The sequence below is a fragment of the Salminus brasiliensis genome, chromosome 7, assembly GCF_030463535.1.
Source record: "Salminus brasiliensis chromosome 7, fSalBra1.hap2, whole genome shotgun sequence".
NCBI classification, from domain to species: Eukaryota; Metazoa; Chordata; class Actinopteri; order Characiformes; family Bryconidae; genus Salminus; species Salminus brasiliensis.
Window position 1 is genome coordinate 30704856 of NC_132884.1, and position 10264 is coordinate 30715119.

A 10264-nucleotide genomic window follows, 5' to 3' on the forward strand; every position below is an offset into this window, starting at 1 on the left:
TCAGGCAGAAGCACTTGCAAGCAGTGTTAATGTGTGTGCAGCTACTGGTCTAGATGTGTTGGTGTCCATGTAAGAACAAATCCTTAGTCCATCAGTAATTGCTTTGCCAACATCAGTACTGATACAGACACACTTACATTCTTTGGACACATAACATTGCTGAACCTAGACCTGACCAACTGCTGCAACCCCAGATCAAAACACTGCCCCCCACAGGCTTGTACGATATGCACTAGGCAGGATCACTCTGGAACAGGGTAACTCTGGACTCTTCAGACCACATCACCTTCTTCCATTGCTCTAGAGTCCAGTCTTTTTTTGCCAGTTAGCCTCACTGACAAGTGGGTTTTAGAAGGCTACACAGCTGTTTAGTCCCAATCCCATGAGTTCCTTTTGTATTATGCATGTGGAAATGCTCCTACTTTCACTATTAAAGAGATCCCTAAGTTCTACTGTTGCTTTTCTGCTGTTTTAATGTGCCGGACAGTTCTTAACCCGATTTTAACAGTTTCAGCAATCTCTCTAGATGTTTTCTCTGACTGATGAATGCCAATAAACTGACCCTTCTGAAACTTTTTTTCACAAATTTTCCACGACCACAGGACGTGTCTTTCGACATGGTTGACTTCTCACTGCATTAGATAGGGTTAAATAACTTGTTGCTATAACATAATCTCCCATGCAGTAATTATCCAATGGGAGGCTCTTGCCTATTTGCTTAGTTAAATCCAGGTGGTGATCTTTTTTTGGCCAGTCAGTATATTCCAGCTTGCAACTAGCAGCTAAGAGTCTTTCAAGTATTGTCTGTGGGGTATTCACCCATCCTTCCCTGCTAATAGATATATAGATATAGATATCCAGAGATGTTATATTTGAGACCTGTAAAGGCCATGGCAAAACCTTAAGTTTGTGCTATTTGAGATATTTTTTTTGAGGTAGTCCATTTTGAGATTTCTTTTTTCTTTCAAAATTCACCTTTTTTTCTCCTAACATGCTTTTTCTCATTGGGGCTAAAAAAAATATGTTTAACTCCTGCTGTCTACAAGACGTCTTTCTAAAATGTGCTGGATATTCCATACTGATGGTGGATTTTGTGGTGAGGACACAGGAAAGGTTTTCTTCTGATGTCTCTTTCATTAAGGTCATGTTTGTGCATGATCTAACAGCTCAAAACTCCAAACCACAAATTATACAGAAATACACTAACATTACCTAAAAATTATTCATGTCTTCTTGACCTTTGGGGATCTTTTACTTGCAGCATTGTGGGGCAGTGGAACTGGATTCTCTAGAGTGTTGGAGCTCCTTCCAACACCTTTGGGATGAGCTGGAGTGGCATTTCTAATTCAGATCTAATCATCCAACATCAGTACCTGATCTCTAATGCTTCTTTGGCTGATTGCAACCAATTCCTTGCAGCGATGATCGCACAGGAGTGTAAAACCTTCCTAGTAGACTGTTACTGTTTGTTTTGTGCAGTGAAAAACAAAGTAAATGTAATAAACAGTTTGCATTAGAGCTTGCATTACTATTAAATAATATGTCTAAGATTAACATGTATGATGAACGAAACCTAGAATGCCTTTAACTTGATGGGAGTTTAGGGGCCAGATTTACATAAACTTTCCCATGGAAAAAAAGCAAGACAAAAACTGCATCTCCCAAAAAAACTGCAATTTTCTCGTCATTCACTTGTCACTGTTTTCTTATTTAGGCCAACTAACAGAATTTTACGCTGTATTTCACAGCTTATTATAAACAATGCGAAATAAAAATACCTATTGAACTCTTACAGTCCAAGACAATTGTAATGCTATTGTAAGATTAAGAAAATATTAGAAATGTGTTCTTAGAAACTTTCAGTGAAAAGAAAAATCTTAAGATTTTGAAGAATATCAATTTAGCATATTTAAAAAAACAAAACAAAAACAAAAAAACATTTAAGAAGAATTTCTTTAAGACACTTTTTTAAGACAGGCCCCTGATATCATTAGGTCAGAAAACAAATTCCTATAAACAACTGCAGCATGGTGTTTAATAACATCTGAGAAGAGGATTCCAAACTTTTGACCAGTAGCGTACTAACTTGAAAGGTTATGATCACGGACTCTTACCTCACAGGCTTCTTTGCAATACTTTCCATTTAATCACCCTCCTTCTTTGACCATGCATTTCTCTGCTCACCATTTAATGATGCTAATTAATCTACCAGACGTTGCGAGATCTCATGACAAACTGTTATTGGACACGTAATGTAACGTAGAGCCTCTTCCAATTATGGACAATCTACAGACTAGTTGCTTCACTTTTGGCTTAAATGGGAAGCTGCTCTAGTAGTTTAGAGCATGGCAGCGTCAACCTAATTGCAATCTGAAAAATGACAGCAGTCATTGCTGTAAATTGCCCATTTTTAGATCAGCGACATCCACTTCTGCAATAGTTTAGGATCAAAGCTGTAATGAGGGAACCATCCTCACATAGTTTCCTGGCTAATCAACTGAGGAATTCATTAATCCATCATTACTGCTCTGGCAGCAGCCAGAGAGCGCCCTTTCACCTCTCACACCTCCAGTACGCCAGGGCTAAAGTTCTTGGCTTGATCAGTTAAATCACTGATGCGCAATCAGCTACTGTGCTGAAATCACAAGACAACCAGAGAATGCACCAGTGACATAACACTAACGCTGCTGCTGCCGCCAAGACCAATTTCAAGGAGTCATCAAAGCATCTTCGGATCAGTTTTACAAAGGCTTCAAGTGTTCCTTTTCCTGTTGTGCAGAACTACAAACTGCCCGGAGGTTCAGAATAATCTTGAGTAGCAGTATTTTGCATAAGAAATAAAACCATGATATTCAGCATTTAACAAAAAGCTGTTTTTATTTGACCTCCAACATACTGTTGATAACACATATCTAAGAGGTATCATGTCAAATAACAATATTTATTAATATCATTATTATAACATTAACATGGAATGTCATCTTTCAGTCTCATTTCATGTTTTTAATTTTTTTTTTTAGTTTATTTAAGAAATACAGTATGTCAAATAAATAAAGCTCTATTAGAGTCTCTGTATGTCTCTACAACCTAATTGAATAGAACTGTCTCTCTTCAATGGAAAAAAGGCCCAAGGGTGGTCATTTTTGAAGAACGCTTAGTAGTTTCGCAGTCGTTCTTCAGATTCCTTTTGCGCTCAATCAAAAGTGTGAGCAAATATGAGTGCAAGATGTGGCTCTAGACCCTTCTTTCGGAATGGGGTTGGGACTGGAATTTGTTTGATATTTTCCTTTTTTTGCTTGTAAATCCATTAACAAAGAAAGTGCAGGGACATGAAAATTTAACAGTAGAGAAGGATAAATGTGAGGAAGGCTACTTGTCATTGAGTGAAGTAAACAAACCACATCCTCAACGTTAGCCTCCCTCAACCCTTTTTAATCCTCTGTGCACACAAAAACAAAAACACCAACAAAAGACATAAATGGACTTGCTGAATTCCCAGCCACGTCAATTTCTCACTGAGGGGCCTGAAGGGAAGGACTAAAAAAAGAAAGGAAAAGAAACCCTGCCCCTCCCCCCAAACAAAACAAAACAACAAGAGACTGACATTGGGGAGAGAGTGACAGACACTGCCACCCTCTCCAGTTTCTAGTTCATTGTCTATGGCGTGGTTGCAAAAGTTCAGCGTCCATCATGAGACTGAGGGAGGGGAAATAAAAAGAAGAGAAGAGAGTGGACTTAGCAAGAGGCAGTTTAATCTGTGCTGTGTTCCTCTAGCTGCGAAATTATGGTGATGAGGTTCTGTAGGCCAAAGATGTAACCACTGTCCTGGCCTTCATGCACCACACTGTCCTCCCTGTAGTGTCTGCATGTGGTATGGGCAAAGTCGATCATGCGCACGTCCACCGTAGGTCCAGAGTCCAGCCTGGTGCCCCGGCAACTCACGGCAGAGTTGCTGCTGCTTCCTGAACTACTGCTGATGCCGCTGCTGCTACTGCTAGTGCTGCTGCTACCTCCGGCACCTGCGGTGCTGTGAGGAAACCCAAATGCGCCTCCCTCCTCTTCCTCTTCTTCTTCCTCCTCCTCCTCCTCCTCATCTTCCTCCTCTTCTTCTTCCTCTTCGTCAGAGAGGCCTTCCTCAGGAGACCGTCGGGAGCGGGGAGGATCTCCATCGTAGATGATCAGGAGGGAGCTAGAGTAGAAGCGGTAGCTCTCGCATGCCTCCAGGGCTGCCTGCATTTCACGCAGCCTCCGCAAGACTGGCGATAGAAGCTCGTGCCTCAGCCGCCGCCCATCGTGGAAGAACTGGAACAGAGCCTCCTTGAAGCCAGAGAGGGTCAGCTTGCGGCCATGGTACTTGTTCATGAACATGAGCTGGCCCGAGTCGGACTGATAGACCTGTTTGATAGTAGGAAGCAATATGTCAGTAAATCAAAGCCAACCAATTTACTGGCAAGAGCATTACTAGTATTTTACATCACGGTCATACAGTATGACACTGGATATTCAAATTTATTTGAAATCACATAACTTAATATATGTGAGTGATTACTCAAGCATTCATAAGTACTGGCTACAAGCTTTCATTGCTCATTACTCCATTACTAGCAACATTAGTCTTGTAACTCCAATGCAAAACTACAGAAGAAACCTTCAGACGTCTGTTCCGGCCAAATGGTGTCTTTGACCATTTTGATCTTTGACCATTGGTTTAGGAATGGTAGCTTAGATACACCATTATTGCAGCAACAGTACTTTTCAAATTATCTAGAAGAAATACAAATAAATCTTAAGCTGACCTGCATGCCACATAGCCGGACTCCGATACTAGCCGATGTGCTCTGCTGGCACTTGCGAATTTGCACTGCTTTTTTCTCTTCAGAGGCATCATCCCCATGCTGCCGTGTGCCCATCTTCAGATCTAGCACACACGGGACCCTGTGACGCCATGTCAGGTTCTCCAGCAGGATAAACTCTGGAAGGGGACTCTGTCAAGGCAAACATGGACTCCAGGACAAGCACTTTAATCACTTGGAATACTAAACAACATATGAGGGCATATAAGCACATTAGTGGGGCCTGGATTTTCTAATCTTTCTCTCAAGGATGTACTCCGCAGTTTCATTTTCACCATCAAAGCTATCAAAACATTCATAGTGTCAGGAGCATCATTATCCTTCCTACACAGAAAAGCTTAACTGATTGGTCTTAACTCATTGGTCTGTAGCTGAGCTGCATTTGAAGGATACTGTACTGGTTGCGATGCTTGGCATTCTCCTTCATCCTTTGCAGGTGCTGCTGGTGGCACTTGAGGCTCCACGGGTTGTGCTTAAACTGTGGTCCAGCGGCATTGCTCCTCTCCAGGCTGTAGTAGAGCACCTCAGCCTGCTGGATCCACTCCAACTCCTCCTCACGTTTTAGACTACACAAAATTCAGATAGTGAACATTATTACATGACCATTACTGAAAAGGTCAACAAGGTGCCTCGACTACTTAACTCAGGGATGGGAACCTGAGGATCAGAGTCCAGCACAGCTCGCTGATTTCCCTGCTCTAACACAATAAGTAAACCTGGCACTGAACAGGAAAGTTGAATTAGTAGACTTTTCATCTACATAATGGTTTACACCAAAAAAGTACATTTCAGTAAACGTCTATGGTTTCAGAAAAGCCCATCCTAACACCATTAACATACACCTGGACCTCAAAGTGATCTAAAATACCAACCACACAGCTCCCTGTAATTCTATTAGCTGTATGTCTGGATTATCCTTATTCAGTGTAAACTTTGCTCTTTTGCAAGAAGCGGTACTTGAAACCCATGTAATTATTTTAAGAAACTTGTTAGTTACCACAAACCAGCATGCTGCTGAGAAATTTGTAAATGTTAGCCATTAAAAATACATAATTCAGAACACTGATTACTTCAGTTTTATTGCTTTATATTCAACCTAATCCAACATTTTCATTCTGTAGCATAAATGTATTCTGAGGAGCACTACGGTTTTCCTTTTTGAGCTTGCACCGTATCTTCTTAAGCTTTAAGAAACTTGATGTCAGATGGAGACATCGGGTTTCCAGTTAACTGGAGCTCACTGGGGTTACAAAAGCTTGGCTTACGTGAATCAGTAGACAAACGAGAGCCAGGTCATGGCAATGATCAGAACCAAGTCAGTGAGCTGTGCTAGTTACATAACCTCTTACCCCAGACCCAAAGACCAAGACAAAGACACACAGAAGAGCTTCCAGAAGGAGCACCAAGCTGTGACAAGCAGATGTGCCTCACATCTGCTTGTCACAGCTTGGTGCTCTGTGGGCCACTGCTTCATCACGAGGAGGTGACCAGTCACACTCTTATGTCAGCTGGACATCAGTTACAAGCTGAACAAGAACAGTGGGACAATAGCCTAGACTATCCCAAGTCACATTACTTTAGGGCACTGGGGTTTGAGCTAGTGTGCAACTTTTTCAGTCCAAGGATCAAGTGCATACAGTTGTTGTGTATCTGTATGCAAATACTGAACACAGTAAATTGACGACAACGGCGCACCCACATGTAAATTTGGTTGGATACGTTCCATTTAATTCTAGTGATAAATATGCCTTAGTATATAAAGAAAGGCAGTGTTCATTGTAAAATGTCCGCTTACCTCTTGTCTTTGTCCTTGCGTGTGTGTCTTGTTCGGTCCTTGCCATAGCCTTCATTGTCCAGCAGCACCTTATTGGACCACTTCATCTTATTCTTGGGTTCAAGGTCAGCCGAGGGGTCCACGTTCTCCAGATCCCCCAGCTCACTGTGTAGTGGATAGGCGATGAGACACAGATTCCCCTCCTCATCCTCCTCAAAGCTCACAGATACCACCCCTACAGAGGAAAAAGGAAAGGGAGAAAAGGGAAGGGAAGTGTTACTTTCAAGCACTATGAAATGCCCACTTCATCTTATTAGAACAAAGAGTTCCCAGCTCAAAAATAGACAGTCTGGGAAATCTTCAGCATCTCTTACCCACTGCACTCTTTTTTTGTTCTTAATACTTTCCAGCGTTTTACAAAAGTTACAGAGCCGACTGCACAGCCTTTTCCTAACCTGATAGAGATCAGACAGGTCCACAACAAATAGAGAATGGAAGAGAGAGATGTGCAGAAAGCAGAGTAACAGGGAGAGAAAGACAGAGATAAAGGGCAAACAACATAGGCCACAGTATAGATGTGCGTTCAGAGCATCCAAATGAGCAAACACGTTTGTCAAAAGACAGAAGCAGCAAAATTCAGACCACCAAGAACGGACGCAAGGCTCAAGACTTATTAAACAACGTAATTTATTAGAATAAAAAGCAATGCTCAACTGTAAAAACAGTTAAATGGAGAAGCACCCATTACAGCATTGTCAGATTTAAAAATTTAGATGACCATTACACACGCATTAAACTTCACTGCAAATGTTTTAAATACATGACACATTCTGGCTTGTGGACACATTGTGTAAAACAAAAAAAAATTCTGAAAAACCAACAGGGACAAAACAACAAAATTTACAATCAATTGAGGAGGAGAACAGTTTCCAAATGTCTCTTAAGAGATGCTGAGAGGTGCCTTTAAAGCCAAGTTTATTTTACAGCTCATAAAGCTCCTCTGATCTTTCCACCTCAAATCTTGACCAGTCCAATCCGTTCATCTTATGCCCATGTGTTAGACTTTATACTGAATTGTGTGGAAAGAGACAGAATCTAAGCCTTTAAGTACAACACAGTAGGGGAAATGAGCGAGAGTAGGAGGAGAAAAAGCTAGAATATAATACAAGCAGAAATACAGGTGTACACTTGACTACAGGGTCATTTTAAAAGATAAAATAGAGCAGTCATTCCATAGATCACCACAACAGATCATTACTGCATTAGGCATGTGTAAACAAAGACTGCTAAAAAAGCCAAAACACAGCAGTGCTACATCCTTCCATCAATGATGAAAAATCTAAACACTGAGAACATACAATAACAGAAAAGTAAAAAGAATGTATAAAAAAAATATATATAGGATGCATATCACTGGGCATCTTCTGACAGTACATTACAGTGGGAATTTAAGAGTCTACATGTTATATTGCCTGCTTTAAGAAAATTTTACTAAAACAATACATGGACACAGATGTTGATCCAAGCTTCTTGCCATCTTGATGATCCAAGAAGCCCAGGTATGGCCAGGTACAGGTCTTCCTTGTCTCCAACATATTAGCCTTGACCAGAATGATTTTCAGAAAATGCTTTTCTTACCCAGCTAACTACAGAGTGGTCAGGTACAGATTCAGCAGCAACTTGAGATATAAACCTACCTGTTTGAAGGACACAGTCCATCAGTTTTCCCAGCTCCACTTCTGAAGGCCCACCTGCACTGCAGTGTCATGCTTTCCCATCCTAACACGTCTTGTCTTGTTTATTGCATTAACTAGTTATTAAAACATTTTAGCTAATTTAAGCACATTAGAACCAAAACACAAGAATTGTGCAGTGCAGGATTACAGGAGAACAGCTGGGAAACAATACACGATCCCCACCACAAGCGCACACGTTATTGACAACAGCGACGTCTAGTGGACAGTTTCATCGTCACGCTCTCAACGCATCTAGCTAATCCTCATTCACTCACGATTTTATTTCACGTCAATTATCATCACATATACATTACAAACGGACTTACAACGCACCCAAAGAAGTCCCACACCGTTCCTGTACATTATACTGAAACCCAGAGAGGGCTGGAGAAAGAAGCAGAACCAAATGCGGGGAAAGGGAAGAGAAAGAGAGGCCGTCAGCTAACCCAGTTAGCTAGCTAGCCTTTGGCACCTACCTCGGTACTGCGGGGTGAACTTGCGCATAGCCGCTGGGAGACTCTTGTAGAACTGGTGCTCCCGGGGGATGAGGGGCTTGCAGATGGTCTGCTCTCCGAAACGGAGCACACATGAGTGCCCCCCCACCTGGTGCACGAAGGGCTCAAGCAAAACCCCTTTGCCCACATAGAGCTGCTGCTGCTGCTGCTCGGTCTCCATCCCCTCGATGGCTGGGCTCATCCTCCGCGAGCATTAAGGCTTCGCACTCGGCTCCCACGGAACAGACGCGGAGACACGGGGGAGCGAGCACAGGAGACGGAGATAGAGAGAGATAGAAAGACAAAGAAAGGGCGTCCCTAGGTTTCTGTTTGGCTTCCGTTTTGCTCGCCCTCTTGTTTGTACATGGAGCACGAGCACGGCACTGCGGGACTGAAAAGAAAAACAGGAAGGAGGAAGACTGAGACAAAGAGGAAAGCGAGAATGGTTTTAAATCCCGCTTTCGGTCTCTGGAGAGCACCTAAGTCGTTGCCAGAGCTTTACCGGTGACTCCTTTCTTTATATTAAAGCGCATAAAGGCAGTAAAGCCGTTAATTTAGCGGTAACGTCGTCTCGCGCTACCTTGTCTCCTCTGTGACGTTCGTCTGACTCTCAGCGCTGCGCTCGACTAATAAAAATGGAACTGCCCGAGCCGTGACTCCGCCTCCAGGAACTACCGACCAATTGGAGCTCCAGAAGGGCGTTGTGTGGCAACCAGCTGAGAGAGCAGCAGGCAAACAAAGGGAGGTAGAGAGAAAGAGGAAGAAGATGGGGGAGGGGAGGATGAAGAAAAGCAGCATAAAAGCAGAGAGGGGGGAGAGTCAGCTGCCTTTCTAGTCGGACATGGAGGTGTTAGGGGGGTTAGTGTGGGGTAAACGCGATATACTGGCTGTTTAAAGGCAGAGAAATGCTGGGGAACAGGTGTAAAACCCAGCACACGTAGTGTGAAATAACACCAGAGAACATGGCCGCGGAATGTCACCAGGGCTCCCTTCTCCCTTTGTCTGGTGAAATTCAGATGTACAGAAACAGATGAAATACTAACACACACACACACACACACACACACACACACATATATATATATATATATATATATATATACTGAAATCAGTTTATAATAAAATGGCTATATTTACATTTGCATTTGTTTATATGTCTGTGTGTATTACTCCTCTAAGAGCAAAGTCATTCATTTCTATTGCAAGGATTTCGCATGTTACTTTGTAAACTGATGACCAAAGAAAAAAAAAAACCTTAGCAAATAGTAGCATGGAAGTCATGTATGTCAATGAATACAACTGTGTAAAGTGAAGAAGGAAAATCACATATATATTTTTTTATATATATATATAAAAGTTTATTTATTCTGTGTTTTTGTTTTCAGGGAATTAAGCTAATATTTTTTC

At 42.0% G+C, this 10264-nt stretch overlaps 1 protein-coding gene across 1 annotated transcript; it reads right to left on the bottom strand.

The window, feature by feature from the left end:
- Window positions 1-2858: 2858 nt before the first annotated feature.
- ip6k2a (inositol hexakisphosphate kinase 2a) lies at window positions 2859-9471 on the bottom strand. The gene is made up of 5 exons (XM_072684581.1): window positions 8840-9471; window positions 6649-6862; window positions 5247-5419; window positions 4797-4972; window positions 2859-4395 (listed from the first exon to the last, which is right to left on the bottom strand). Exons 1-5 carry the CDS (start codon window positions 9057-9059, stop codon window positions 3751-3753), a joined length of 1428 nt encoding a protein of 475 aa, XP_072540682.1. The 5' UTR covers window positions 9060-9471; the 3' UTR covers window positions 2859-3750.
- Window positions 9472-10264: the final 793 nt, after the last annotated feature.